The sequence below is a fragment of the Cricetulus griseus genome (genome assembly GCF_003668045.3).
Source record: "Cricetulus griseus strain 17A/GY chromosome 1 unlocalized genomic scaffold, alternate assembly CriGri-PICRH-1.0 chr1_1, whole genome shotgun sequence".
In the NCBI taxonomy this organism is placed as follows: domain Eukaryota; kingdom Metazoa; phylum Chordata; class Mammalia; order Rodentia; family Cricetidae; genus Cricetulus; species Cricetulus griseus.
In genome coordinates, this window is record NW_023276807.1 from 1,527,952 (window position 1) to 1,543,833 (window position 15,882).

Here is a 15,882-nt window from a genome sequence, read left to right on the forward strand (position 1 = left end):
ACTTGCAATCCTCCTGCCTCAGCCTCCTCAGCTGAGATCACAGGCATGCTTCATCACACTTGGCCCCACCATCTCAACTGCACAGAAAGTTCATCATGCTCAGGAGCCCAGACAAGTCCTGTCAGGATCCAGAATGCCCTGTCCTTTTGGCCTTTCAAGGCTCTGGAACAGAGGCATCAGAGGGATTTTAGGAACAGAGGCTGAGGAAAGCAAAGACAGAGACCCGGGCCTGGTTAGCACACCAGACACAGCTGGAACAAGGACATGTGCGGCTCCTGAGAGTCTGGAGAGGACCTGCCCAGTGCATACTTGGAGAGGGCTTTCATCAGTGATGCAGGCTCTCATCAGCCTTGTCCGCCACAGCTTCTGCATCCTTGCTTTCTCACTGGTCTTCCCAGCTCAGCTACCTTCACCTCTGAGGACCGGAACAGTCCAGACGGTTCTGCATATGGTCTTTCATAGCACTATTGCTGCCCAAGAAGACAGTAGCGCTAAAGCTGACTACGAATTTAGAAGGTGTAGCAGCCTCACCAGTATGAACAGTGGTGGCCTCCAGCAGGTGGTCAATGGCACTGTGACTTGCTGCCTCTGGGAGGAGGGGCTCATGGTGCTGCAGACCCACACAGAGGAGAAACCAGTGTGCGACTCAGGGGTTGCCCTAGCTCCAGCCAGTCTGCTATGCTTTCACCTCTGCTCACCCTCTGAGAGCTTCGGGCTCGTGGGACTGTGCACAAGGCTGGAGGAGAGGGCATGAAGCACTGATGTGCCCAAGCCTACAGCAGGAGTCTGAATTGTGGTACTTGCCAGAACTCTTTCCTTCTGTCTAGGCAGTCCTTCGCCACCAAGTACTTTCTTCTAGAGTAGTGGTTCTCAACCTGTAGGTCGTGACCCCTTGGGGAGGCCCCATATCAGATATTTACATTACAATTCATAACAGTAGCAAAACTACAGTTATGAGGTAGTAATGAAATAATTTTATGGTTGGGGGTCACCACAACATGAGGAACTGTGTTAAAAGGGTCACAGTGTTAGGAAGGTTGAGAACCACTGCTCTAGAACCTTACTCAGTTTAAGTTTAAAAAGAACTTAACTTGTAACATGAGGAATTAAATGGACTTTCTACATTCAAAGCTTGGTCTCTCGTAATATACATGTTATCGAGAAATCATCGCCACCTTCTCTCCCTGGCAAACAGCCTTGGTGTATGCTGTCTGACGCCTCTAAGACACGAGGGGATAAGAAAGAACAAAGAATAGAAAGAATAAAGCTAGATAAAACATAACCCCATCCAGACTATAGTTTGTTATAGAAAAATACTGTTATGAAATAAAGCTTAAACTAAAGCTCTTTCTTTGGGTTGTGCTAGAATTATAATTAAAAATGCTTCCCAACTTTTTGACTATACTGCAAGTTTTAGGTTCTTAGCATTTAGTAATTTAATATGTCTCCCAAGAGTGAATTAGATTATTTCCTGACTATGTTTGTGGTGGCCATACAGCTGTATATTTTCATTAACCATGGTTAAGGGGAACCAGACCACATAAAGTGAAATAGCATTACATCATTAAAAAAAAAAATCTCATTTCTGGGCTGGGAGATAGTTAGTCGGTAGAGTGCCTGCCATGTGTATACACATACACTACTTCGTCATTTTATATAATTTGAAACAGTAAGATTTTTTTTTTTTTGAGACAGGGTTTCTCTGTGTAATCCTTGTTATTCTGGAACTTGCTCTGTAGACCAAGCTGGCCAAAATTTTTGTTTCTAACTTTGAGGATATAATAGTTAGAAATTTCTTTGGTGGAGAAACAAGACCAAAAGTCTACCTGAAATACCTAAAGTTCACAACATGTGAAAGCATATATGTTTTCCCAATATAGAGTCTTATAAAGGGCAAATTTTGACTAGTGAATACATTATGAACATTTTTAGTGCTGGTAACATCTCTATTGCATACTTTATATTAAGAATGGTATTGATTGCATAGATTTATATTAACTGGTTCAGTCTACTCTTTTCATGGGTAAACCACCAAACTCACACAGCCTGAGTTTTTCTTTCCAATTTATTTTTTTTATATCAATATCATTATATATGTAATCATAAATTATAATTTCTATCTAAACTCATGAAGAAAGATCACTGGGCTAACGGGTAGGCACTTTATGAAAGTGCTTGATAAAACTGTCCAGACTCTCACAAGGTAGCCATCAATCAAATGTAAAGGTTAATTCAAGCAGTTAATCTGCTGCACACAGGGATGGGGAACACTAAGGATTTGGTAGTCAGTGAGAAGAGGGGGAACAAATTACCGGTCACAGAGGTAATCAATACTAGGTGGTTTTATGTGTGTGTGCTGGGGATGCAACACATGGCCAAGTGTGCTAGTTCATCTCTACTTCCTGTGGTCTTTTAGATCTCTGGAAGTCACAAAAGACTTTCCCTCACATGGATTGGAGGCTGGAGCCCAACTCTAGATAGTTCAACCTTTCCACAGATCTGAAGACTCGATGTGTGGTCATGACTACACTCTGCATACCACCGAGACAAACTCACGCTCTGGGATTTATAGACTATCCCGGGCACCTTTAAAACAAGAGGGTGGCAGGCTGTTACTGCTGGCAGTATTTACTGGGAGGTTCCAGTCAGGAGAGCCATGTTTCTGCATTATCATATTCCAAACATTAACTACAAAGTTAATGCATTCTCAGGACAGACTTAAAATTGATATTGATCCAGTTTTGCTGGTATTTGGAAATCCTAAGAGGAAGAAACCTTTATTCCTCATTGAAATTCAGTGTGGTTAATTGATCAATTGCTGAAGTTTTCTAAACATTGATACTATGAAACTCAACGTGTCAAGAGGTTCTGAGGTTTAATACCTCTTAAAGAGATTACATTTTTGTTGTTTTTTTGTTTGTTTGTTTGTTTTTTGCATTTCTTCAGCTTCCAACTTCCATTCAGTCTACCTACAACTTCTTCCACTGCCACTTTCTGTGGAAAATACATTCCAGTCCTGATTCCTACCAACAACAAAAACTTGTAATTTTATGTGAAGCAAAGCATAATGGCTGAGGTTTCTGGTTGACAAAACTCAAAACTCTTTGAGTTTTATTTCAGAGAGCTGCAGTTATTCATTTACATACCTTGGCCTTCCTGACACTGATGCTGTCAAGAGTGTTCAATGCATGAGATGTCAGAGAGCTTAAATCTCTCCAGAGTGCTGGAAGAGGAATTCTACAAGGCAACCCTGTGTTGCGCCTGCACGAAGGCCATGTTCTACAGTATAAATATACTCTCTGCAACTTCTTTACTGCTTTATTTATGGCCAAATTACATCTGCCCATGTGCCAGAATCCCATAGTAATATTCAGAGAGCTTAAAGAAAAATGTCACCTACTTGACCTTCTTTTCATTTTTGTGTGGCTTCCTTTCAAAAGTAGAAGTTCAATAACCAAGGCAACAGCTTATGCCGAGGTGGAATTTGTCACCTAGCAGCTTAGATCTAGCTGCATTAATAAAGAAATTGGAGTTTGTTACTTAACCTGTGTCAATCTCAAGGACCCTCTTTACATATAACTCAGTTTGGTACTCATTCAAAAGCTATTTGCTTGTCAATTAAGTATCCCAGTAGAAAAAAAAATTGGCTGCTACAATTAATTTTCTGGCTTTGTTTATGTATTATAAAGGATATTAATGTAAAATAGTTTTAAATATTAACCAGGAAGCTGAAAGTATGTGCAGCAATATAAAATTTTTAATATATATTAAGTAATCATTCAGAAAATTTTATTTAGTTAGCCAACAAATATATGCGGAGTACTTCTACATGCCACAAACTGTGCTGGACAGCTTTTCAAGAATAGATGATAACTGGGGAAAACATTCAATGATAGTATTTTTTGTCTCAATCTTTTGAGGCAAGATTTTGCTATATCTTCCAAGCTGGCCTTGAATTCACTAAGAATCCTGGCTGATCTCAAACTTGCAGCAATCCTCCTGCCTCAGACTCCCAAGCGCTGGAGGTATCGGCATGTGCCACCATACTCAGCTTGTAACAGCACTTCAAAATTTTGTTTCAGGAGCAAGGAGGCAGCAAACAATGAAGCCTGAGCATCCACAACACTGTAAGCTTTGAGTTTAAGGTGAAGGCATGTAGATGGGTACAGAGATCAGTATAAACACTAGATTCCAGTCTAGTGTCTAAGAGGCAAACGATGCGAAAAGTGAGGCTTATAGACCATAAGCAAGTGCCCTTAAACAGTAGCAATCATTGAGAATTAAGTTCCCACAGAACCATCCCAGCTGCCAAAGGCAGGCAAACAGGCAAAGGAGTTGAACAGGGCTAGGATTGTGGCGGCTTCCACAGTCTGCTCAGGGCAACAAAAGAGAGACAGGGAGCTACACTGAAGTCCATGTGACACTGTCATCAAAGACATGGAGTCAGATGTCCTAGAAGAATTCAATCTTGTTCATCTGAGCTAAGCACCTTGGGGAGTTGTTGCTACAGAGAGATGTAAATATGTCAACTTTCTGGAGTAGCTGGGGCTACTGAAATGACAGTGTTCTCACACACATCTGCCCCCAAATAACCTAAAATATTGCATATTTAAAAGCATTTTTTGAATTGCCGACAGAAGTTACATTATTGTAATTTTCCAGCAGGTGGATGCATTTGTGAGAAATATGCAAAACAATGAAGACATGGCTTAATTTTCCCTCAGCCAAATTATGCTACTGTGAAAACACAATTCAATTTCTTTGCTAATTGCCTGAAATCTAAAAGAGCAAAATCAGAACTCACTGAATTATGCCTGACATTTATTAGATCTACACAGGCTTTGAAGCCCTAGCACTGAGCACGCCGTAGCATTTCTCTGGTGGCTTTTCAAAGCTTAATAGTAAATAGCAAGGAAGATGCTTAATCATAAGCTTTCACAAATGACTCATTATTATTGCCTCCATGTTATTAGTTCACAAAATTAATAATTTTAATTAGAACACATATGGAGGTAAGAATGCAAAATAAATAGGCATCTGCCAAAATAAAATCATTGATAACAGGCAAGAGCTAGATTTTAAGTTACATTGTTATTATGTAATCAATCACAACATTAGTAAAAATGACCCAAATTAATAATATTCAGCATTCTAGATAAACCCTGATAGCATTTCTCTGTACTTCATTATGAAGAAAAATCCCCGCCTTCTATAAGACCATGAGGGGATGCTGCAGTTAGATCGTACAGATAATGAGCCATAAATGACCATGCTTGTGTATTTCCACTTGATTTTTATTAACCTACTTTAAGGATCAGAGCATTTTTGGAAATTATTTAATAATAATTATTAATCATCTTGCCTAGAAAGAATGTGAGCTTATTTTACTTATGAGTTGCTATCCAGTAAATATTTAATACTCTACTTACTACACATGCTCGTGATAAAAATTTTCAAGTGAATCCATCAAAGCAGATCAGAGAAATGAGGTATAAACAGCAGAATTTGTGCACACGGTCTGGGAGGGGATACAATACATGGATTCTGAACTAGCATAAGGAATCAAGTGTGTTTTGAAATACATTAATTTAAAAACCATGTTTCCCTCACCCCGCCAGCACAGCTGCAGACTGAAGACATTGACGACTACAAGGACTATTCCTGGCCTAGGATACCAACAGCAAGGCTGTTTTTGGAAGAAACAAAACACACCAATCTCAATGTAGTTTATATTCTTGTTCTGTGTCTTTGCTGTAACTCTTTAGGTACAGGAAATATCTGTAGTGGATACCATAAACTTGTGATTACTGCTACGTAACTCAACAGTTTAGGTTGGAGAATGGTCGATAAATAAGATAAACAATAAATTACACAGACTCTGAAGTGGTGGTAGGGGCCAAGGAGGAGAAAAAAAAACAAAGCAAGAAAAAGGTTTCTGTTCACTGACTCTGGATGGACAGCTGGGGAAGTTGCATAGGACTGAACTAGGTCCCCTGAATGCAGGTGACAGTGGTTGGCAGTGGGACCAGGATCTATCCCTAGCACATGAACTGGCTTTTTGGGGCCTATTTCCTATGGAAAGATACCTTGCTCAGCCTAGACACGGCGGGGAGGGTCTTGGCCCTGCTGCCTGGACATGGTGACAGGGCTGACTTGTTGACTCCCTATGGGAGGCCACACCCTCTCTAAGGAGTGAATGGGGAGCAGGGTGATGGGAGGGTGGAGGGGAGAGTAGGAAGGGGGGGAAAACTGAGACTGGTAAGTAAAATTAAAAAATAAAGTAAAATTAAAAAAGGAAAAAAGGTTTCTGAGCACATATGTGTATGAGATGGGAAATGGGTTCAGTGTTTAGCTGGCCAAGAAGGCCCTTTATCCAAGTCACATATGTAGAAGAGTAAGAAATCAATGCCACTTATTTTATGCACAAAATGTTTCTTATCAAACTTCCAAAAAGTTTCAGTGAGAATGAACACTATTTAATGAGAAATCACGGGGCATGACACATTTTCTTCAGGAAAGCAGCTTCTCTGGTTTTATTTTTAGGTGTGGTGAATTGGAAAAGAACAATTTGCTATCTATAGTTCTTAGATTTTATTTTCAACAGTAGAGTGGAGTTCTCAAGCACTCTGCGGTCCCAGAGTGTTGGCTGCACTCAAGGGATGATGGCAGGAGAACACTCACTGAGTGCAAACAATGCATCAGAAGGGAGCTCCTGACTCAACTGGGGGACGCCTTCCCAATGTCCTACTGGTTTTCTTTCTTTCTTTTTGAATTTTTATTTATTTATTATGTATACAGTGTTCTGTCTGCATGTATCCTTGCAGTCTAGAAGAGGGCACCAGATCTCATTACAGGTGGTTGTGAGCTACCATGTGGTTGTGGGAATTGAACTCAGGACCTCTGGAGGAGCAGCCAGTGCTCTTAACCTCTGAGCCATCTCTCCAGTCCTCTATTGGTTTTCTATAGCCCTTGCTACATGCTGTTCATCAGAAAAATAAATACACTGATGCATGTTCCAGTCCTACACCAACTCACTAGCAATGCTTATTTATTTATATATTTATTCTCTCTCTCTCTCTCTCTCTCTCTCTCTCTCTCTCTCTCTGTGTGTGTGTGTGTGTGTGTGTGTGTGTGTGTGTGTGTGTGTGTGGACAACTTCAGAGGTTGTTGTCTTTCCTCCCTGTGGGGTTGGGAGTTTGAACTCAGGTTGTGAGTCTTGGCAGCAAGTGCCTTTACCCACTGGGCCATCTTGAGGGTTCAATGCCAACACTTTTGAGGCTTAGGGAGTGGTCTGTCCTCTCCCAGGATGACTTGGGAACCATTTACCATACTTAGACTGTAATGGCCCCTTGTTACCCGACAAGCCCTGGATGTGGGAAAGAACTGACCTGACCCCAGTGTATGTCTGTGGCATATTTTCCTTGGCAGTTTGTTAGATAAAGTGGAAAATGCCGTATGTAGCATTAAGACAGCAAGGACGCTTGAACTGCCATCACAGCCTCTCCACAGCTCAGCCTTAGAGAAACCGAGGCAGCGAGTGAGTTCCAGCTGCCACTACTGACACCAAGAGCAGGGCAGTAAAGCCACAGGAGGCCAGAGGCTGCTCAGTTTAGGCTCCTACCTGAAAATACCTACTCATTCACAGTGGGACTAGGGGTAAGTTCTGAAACATTCTGTAAGCCTGTATGTCTTCATCTGTAAAATGAAGACAACAACAATCCATGCTACAGACTGAAGTGTGGGGTGAATGTATGACATCGGTGCATCTGAAGAAAATGACAAAGTATAGGAACAGCTGCAAAACTTCCAAATTTGATTTTAAAAGCTCAACATGGGGCTGGAAAGATGGCTCAGTGGTTAAGAGCACTTGCTGCTTGGCAGAAGACCCGGGTTCAGTTCTCAGCACCCCAATGAGTGGTTCTGTAGCAGCTATGCACACATGGTGCATATACATACACTCAGGTATAAACACATACACAGAAAATCACTTTTTGTTTTTTAAAAGAGTCAAGGTCTTGGCTGGAGAGATGGTTCAGCCACTAAAGGCTAGGCTCACAATTACAAAAAAAGATTCAAAGCATGGGCTGGGTGTGGTGGCACACGCCTTTAATCCCAACACTGGGGAGGCAGAGGTAAGCAGATCTCTGAGTTCAAGACCAACTGAGTTCCAGGAATGCCAAGGCTACAGATAGACCCTGTCTCAAACAAACAAACAAACAAACAAACAAACAAACAAACAAACACCAAACAGTCAAGATATGCTTTAATTTGGGGTTGTCATAACTGTTAATGGACATGTTCACTGGCACACTGGGCTGTCACATATACTCATTCTGACACAGAGGCACCCCAAGGCCAGCTGTGGTGACATAGCTGCATCCCACAGACAGCAGTGATAAGGTTTACATCTATTCCTTCTTTTCCCTGCCAACAGTTTCATGGAAAGAGTAAGGCTGAAACTGGTTGTCAGGGCAGGAGCCATGCCTTCCACCTGTTAAAACCCATAAACTGGGCATAGCGGTGCACACCTGTAATTGTAGTGCTTAGCAGGCTGAGACAGGAGGATTGCCAAGTTTGATAGCAACCTAGGCTACATAGAGGGACCCTGTCTAAAAACTACTACCACGTGGTAATCTTTACAGAAACTCAGATATGGATGGAGGAGAGATGAGGGGAGGAGAGATGAGGGGAGGAGAGATGAGGGGAGGAGAGATGAGGGGAGGGGAGATGAGGGGAGGGGAGATGAGAGGAGAGGAGATGAGGGGAGGAGAGATGAGGGGAGGAGAGATGAGGGGAGGAGAGATGAGGGGAGGAGAGATGAGGGGAGGAGAGATGAGGGGAGGAGAGATGAGGGGAGGTGAGATGAGGGGAGGAGAGATGAGGGGAGGAGAGATGAGGGGAGGAGAGATGAGGGGAGGAGAGATGAGGGGAGGGAGAGAGTGAGGGGAGGAGAGATTGAGGGGAGGAGGGAGATGAGAGAGAGGAGAGATGAGGGGAGGAGGAGGGGGAGTGAGGGAAGGGGAGGAGAGGTGGAGAGGAGGTGAGGGGGAGGTGAGGGGGAGGGGGAGGTGAGGGGAGGTGGCTGACTCTTTTCTGGTTAGAAGAACACTCAGAATCACTTCTGTCAACAGAATACTTTCTTCTGCAGTCCTGGGGTTAGTCAGAACCTGGGACTATGCACCTACCAGGCAAGTACTTAGCCACCGAGCTGCATCCCCAGCTCTCACCTGAGTTACATTTATTGCACACAGAGAGCTATGAACATTGTTTCTTTTTTCTGAACGATCAAAATCCACACTACTAGAAAGCGCCACAGTGTTACACACCCTGAATCATACACTTTTAAAAACCAAACACATACTAGTGTTCTACAAAAGTGAATACTGACTTTTGAGTCCCCAGAAATATTCTTGCAAGTTTAAAAAGTGGGTAGTCAACACAAGCAGGGAACCGGAGCCAGTTTTCCTTACTGGACAAAATGCAGCACAACAAAGGTGTGTGTGGAGAGCAGCAGTCTCGCTATGTGACCAGTCCTCAGGACGCAGAGCTGGTTACGGCAGGTGTGACCTGGCTGGCTGTGCGTTTTAAAAACTGTACCTCCACACCTTAGGTTTCTTCTCCTTTCAAGTGACTTTACACACAAATTACAGAAACAACAACAAAAAAATCTCCTAAGAGTTCTAATCTGTAACTGTACACAGGGGTTGCTCTCCAGCCAATCAGCTCTAGCTGTTTCTGTATTTCTATGTGTTCCTTACAAACAAGTAAAACGGGATGTTCATACTTACTGGAAAGAACAGTGGTGAGGAAAATGTAGTCGGAGAAGGAGATGAGCCCACATTCTCCAAGGGTGTAGAATATACTTCCTTCATCAGCAAACTTTTCTCGTTCCTGGGCAATTTTCTAGTATGCACAGGTCCCACCAAGAAATAAAGAAGATATAAGTGAGTTAGAACATGAACAGTAGGAATGGACTTGACAGATATCTCACAGTTCACTCACTGCCCTAAGCATTTTCATGACAGCCATTCAGAATCAATGGATCCTTTACAGTTTTTAAGCTAATGAAAATTCCAAGACAAAAGATGATTAGTTTTTCACTTAAACACTGGGTTAATAGGAAATTAGAAAATGATTTCAATTATTTCCTGCCACTGAACATGTACTCCTATCTCACAACTGTTTTAATTTTAAAACAACTGACCTCATTCTGAAGTACAAAGAGAAAAAAAATGAAAAGGCTAAAAGGAAATTGGTTCCAACTGACCAGAAGACCACACTGTTAGTGATCTGAATTAGAGGGAAAACAGCTTTTTCAAGGCCATACAACATACAAATGTTTCTGAAACAGTAACTTTAAACTTCCCTTTTGGACTCTTAATCTTAGTCTGTAATACGGAGGAGTATTTAGGGTAAAGAATATTCTGAAATGTAATGCTGGATCAGACACTCCCCCCGAGGTTTAGACATGATAACCTAACTAGATTTATTACTACCTTAGTGGATGCTCCTGAATTTCAGCTATTTGATGAAAACAAATGCTTTCCTGACTCAGCTCTTACTCCAAATACATATTCCCCTTGCTTACTCTATGATCATAAAGGCCAGGTTCAATGGCAGTCTGCCTGACACAGGGCCCCTTTCAGCTTGTCCAGCTAAACTTCTCCTGTTCTCTTTATTCCTCTCTGAAATACAACATCACAGATGTGACACTGAAGGTATTTTCAAAAACTGCAAAGGATCCACCAGAGAGTTGCACTTGAAACGAAGTCCATAAGTTCTGGACCAACCACGGGTATTTAAGGAACTGTTTATTCTGTGCACCAAGGGTAGGGGGGAGAAAGAAAGAGGTTTTAAGAATTCGAACCAAGGAAGCGCAATCAAAGCAACAATCTCATGCAAGCAGAAAACAACAGGGCAGCACTGCAGAGGAGGCACCACCACACCAGCATCCAGGCACAGGCTACCGCGGTTACCTCTGTCTAGTGGCGATCCCATCAACATCACAAAGGAAAGAGAAGTGGTTAGCCAATGGAGAGCACAAGCACCATGGGAGCCATAATGACATCATTCCCGAAAGACCTCAACTTCAAGACCTTAACCGACTCTGGTGGCCCCCAAACAGGTGCAAATCCACAGGCACAGGTGGTGCCAACCAAATAGTCCCAGATTCTAGAGTTTGACTGCAGATGGTATTGGAGAATGAACTTGGGGCTGGGCTGCTGCTCTGTGGTAGAGTCATACCCCACATGCCCAAGACCTCAAGTTCCATCCCCAGCAATGCAGAAACCAAACAGAAGATAGAAAGCAAGTGCTTCTCTTACTTTTGTGGCTGATATATTATCCCCCATGACAGTATTTAGTGATAACACCTTTGACCTGACAACTAAAATGAACACATAGCTCAGCGTGCTCTCAGTGCGGCTGGATCTTATGTCAACACTTGGTTTTCTACCCAGAGGTTAAACATAAATTCCAGAAGGAGAACCTATTAGAGTTAATATGTAAATTCCTCAATATGTATATATACACATACATGCAATTGATTTTCACTTACATATAATTATGTTATGTTGTAAAACAATGTGAATAGGAAGACTTACACAAAATGAAAATATTTCCAAAGGCATATGATTGCTACCCAAAGCAGTTAAGTGTATATGGAAGCCAAGGAATTACTATTATAAAAATCTCATGGAGATGCTGCTCTGTGCATTAAAATAAAGATGATATTGGGATCCAAAAGTTGAGGAGCAGGTGATAGTTTACAAAGTGAAAGGACGCAGAGTTACACATAGCATCACTTTCACGGTCCCGTTCAGCAAGAATGAAGACAGAAACCAAACTTGGCCAGTAACTCTAGATTTTCATTCAATTTCAAACTCACAGAAAAACTGAAAAACTAGTATAAGGAGTCAGCATATATTTTTTTATGCAAGTTTACCTAACACATGACTCCACTGGCTTTATATTTTATACAGAGACAGTCTTTGCATCACTCTGAGTCAGCTGGAGACGTGGTGTTAGTTTACATTACTTTAGATATATTAGCATATATTTCCTGTGAACAAAGACATTGTCTTAAGTACTGGATAACAAACTCAGTAAGACCAGAAAATTTAGTATTAACAAACATAGTATTGTTTAACACCATACATTCACAGAGAACCTTAGCACATTATTTTGTATGTATGCCACTGTGAGAGTGTGGTGGTCAGATGACAGCCTGAGGTCAATTCTTTCCTTCTACCACATGAGCTCCAGGGCTCAAACTCAGGTCATCTTGTCAACCTGCATCCTGTCCATTCTCACACACAGCCCCTTCTTCCTTTACACCCATGCCCCTTCTTCCCCAGTCCAGATGTATCAGAACAAAATTGCATCCACTTGCCAAGTCTCTTTAGATTCCCATATCTGGAACAGTTTTTCCTTTATTTCTTTGAAGGTTTATTACATACTATTGTGATGGCATTTCCATAAAAGTCACCATTTTAACTATTTAACCATACTACAAGTGGATATTTTTGCATCTGGCTTCTACCATTAAATGTTCTCTAGGTTCATCCATCCACATTATAGTGTGAATCAGTACTTAACTACTTTCTATTACCCAAACTGCTGTCTTGTGTGTATATACCAGGATGGGTTTACACAACCTCAGGGAGATTGGCTGCTGTATGCAATCACTAACAACTGTCAAGAGTAGTTGGACTTTTCTCAATATATACCTAAGAGTAGAACTTCCTTATTATTTAATAATTATATATTTAAGTCTTGAGGGACTGCCAAACCATTTCCTTCAGTGGCTTCAGTGTGCGCACGTGTACACACACACACACACACACACACCGCCCCCCAGGAATTTAAGAGGTTCCAGTTTGCACACATCCTTGCCGCTATCCTCATGGATGTAAAATGGTAACCTCACTGTAGTGTTTTCCTTTTCTCTTCCAGTCAGGGTTTCACTATTTAGCACTGGATGCTTTGGAACTCTTAAAGCCTGAGGTGATCCTCCTGTCTGTCTCCCATGTGCTGGAATCCCAACACGTGGCTTCATTGTGGTTTTGATGTACATCTTCCTTGTGCCCAGCTGGCTGTCACACTTTATGACCTGGGATGGCGCAGGCCATGGGAATGTCTATCCAAGGCCTGTGCCATTTTCCCACCGGGTTCCCTCCGATGACTAGTATGAGTTCTTGACACACATCCCGGACGCTATGACCTTTTCATCCACACACTTTGAAAATATTTTCACTACTTCTTTATAATTGTTCTTCACTGTCCTGATAGTGTTTTAGGAGTCACCGAAGGTTTTGCTGGTGAAGGTCAATTCCCCCAATTTTTTTTCTCTTTTACTTATATCTTAGTTCATATTCCATCACTGAAGCCAAGGTCATGGAGCTACCTCCACTTTCTAATTTGAAAGCATTAATTCCTTTTTTAAAAACTTACTGATTCATATTGAATTTTTACACAACAATGTGAGGTAGCCAGCCCAGCTTCATTTTATATTTGTTTATTGGATGTGTATGTGTGTAGGATATACACGTGCCATGGTATACTCGTGGAAGTCAGAAGGTAACTTGTGGGAGTAGAGTCTCTTCTTCCTCTCTGTGGACTCTGGAGACTACACTCAGGTCAAGAAGCTTGGCAGCAAGCACCCTTACCCACTGAGTCCTCTTGCCAGCCCTCGACTTTATTCTTTTGTGTCTAGATAGCCAGTGAACACCATTCCATTTGTGGAAGAGACTGCCCTTGCCACACTGAATGCTCTTAGCCCACCGTTGAAAGTCAATCCATTGTGAGTGCAGGTTTATCTCTGGATTCTCAACGTTATGCCATTTTCTGTAGGCCTATGTTTATGCTAGTGTTACACTGAGGGCTAAAAGGATAGTGGACAGGTGCATGTAGGGTGCAATTTGGACCCTTCCTCCTCATCCTTAGGACAATTACACATGCTGTAGACATAAAAGAAATGTCACCAGATAGAGATATAGTAGACTTACTGTGGGCAATGATCACTCAGTTGTAATGCTACTTCAGCTAGCTCATTGAACAATGTAGGTTTGGGCTTAGAACCTTCTGCTCCTTAGGGATGGATAAGATTTTTGTCAGAGTAGCTGCAGGTGAAACCTCTGCTATACTGAGAATTGTGGGAAGGAGGGCCCAGAGGAAGGCCAAACTGCTTCACACAAGAGAAAGTTAAGGACACTGAAAAGAGAAGAGATCTAAGAGACAAGGACTCACGACAGGGCAGTGTGTCCAGGGAGAATAGAAAATTTCAAGCAGTGGAGAAGCAGAGTGAACAAGGGTATATTGCACAGGCATGCGTGAGTGCTGGAGAGAGGGAGCCAACACAGGACATGTTTGCCTCACAGCAGCTCCTTGAAGGTGAAGAAGAACAAAGGATGCTCAAAGAGGATTTGCAAGTGGCTCCAGCTTTGTAATGCACCTTGGCGAGATAATCTCTATAATCTCTGGTTCCTTAGTCAAAGTCCATAGTGCTCATCCAAGCTTCTGGAGATGGGTGGGAAGGAGAAACAGCAGTGTATTTTCTTCGGTGTACTTTCTGAGTGAGCAGCCACTTGTTAAAGAGTGGCTCAGGAGGATGGCACATTATCGCACAATCAGTGCTACAAGTCCGTAAATACCCCAAACTCTATAGAAGATCTGCATAAAAGCTGCGGCATTTTAACCATAGATACCACAGTTATCATAAAACAATCACATTTGATAGCAGGGAGAGCATAAAAGGGTTGTGTGAAAATTTTGGAGGGGGTTGGGAGTGTTGGTGCCGGTGGATTTTTACAAGTTTGAGGCCAGCCTGGCATATACAGTGGAAAAAAAAAAAAAGGAATGAGAGTTACTAGGTTACTAGGAAACCAATTGATTGTTAGGCTATTTTGTGCCTATGGCTCTTCTTAGCTGGCTTTTTAAAAAGATCCAATTCTAATATAGATGATATTCTCAAATCAATTACCCATGACATATAGGAAAGCTATGAAAACAGAGATACACGAATTTGAAAATGAAAACTTAAAAACCTGAAGTACAGTAAAAATGAAAAGCAAAAATGGAAAGAAGAAAAAGGCTGTCAGAACAGAAAGGTGTTGGTTAGTGTCTTTGATTCCCAAGGTCTCATTAATGCTCAGTTTTGCAAATGGGAAATGACAGAGAAATGTTCCCTTGCTAATCTTTTGGGTAATGTTTAATACTGGACTAAATTTTAAGTCATTTTTTGGCCCTAAGCAAACATCATCTGTTTGCTCAAAGAGCGAAAGGGGGCACTTTTTTTTTTTTTTTTTAAGGAAAACACAATGTTCCTTATCATTTTCTCTTTGAAATGTAATTTTTCTAAGAAAATCCAAAGAACATGCTTTAATTCAATATAAGAACTCAATATAAAGAGCAAAGGGAATAGCCAAACTGTAAGAAAGAAATTGAAGCTGTGCTTAAAGTGCAAAGAAATATTTCAAAGATGCTTCAACCGTCTTCTAAGAGCATATGCTCTAGGATTAGGTGCATACAGCATCAACTCAGGAGCATCTGGAAGAAACGTTTTTCATCTCACAGTTCCCAAGGGAGGGCTGCAGCTACTTCAGCATATGGTGAAAATTACTAAGCATATTTTAAAAAGAAAATTGCAATTGCAGGCACCTTATGAAGTATTAGACCACGTTATATAGCTCAGGTGCTCCCTATCAAATTCTGCTCTCATCACTTCAATTTCTGAAATTAAAAGTGTTGAGGCAGGATTCAGGTCACCTTAGAGCATCCTTTGTATTTATCTTAGTGACCAACAATGTCTCTTATTGGACGACAAAATTTTGCAGAGCACCTCAAAGCAACAAGCTCACTGACACACATGAACAAAATATGACT

General features: G+C 41.6%; 1 protein-coding gene across 1 annotated transcript in view; it reads right to left on the bottom strand.

Annotated features, from left to right (window-relative positions):
* Positions 1-15,882, bottom strand: part of Micu1 (mitochondrial calcium uptake 1) — a 141,714-nt gene that overhangs the window by 72,955 nt on the left and 52,877 nt on the right. The window contains exon 6 of the mRNA XM_027388324.2: positions 9,789-9,903. Coding sequence (XP_027244125.1) covers positions 9,789-9,903 — 115 coding nt within the window. The remainder of the gene's footprint in view (positions 1-9,788; positions 9,904-15,882) is intronic.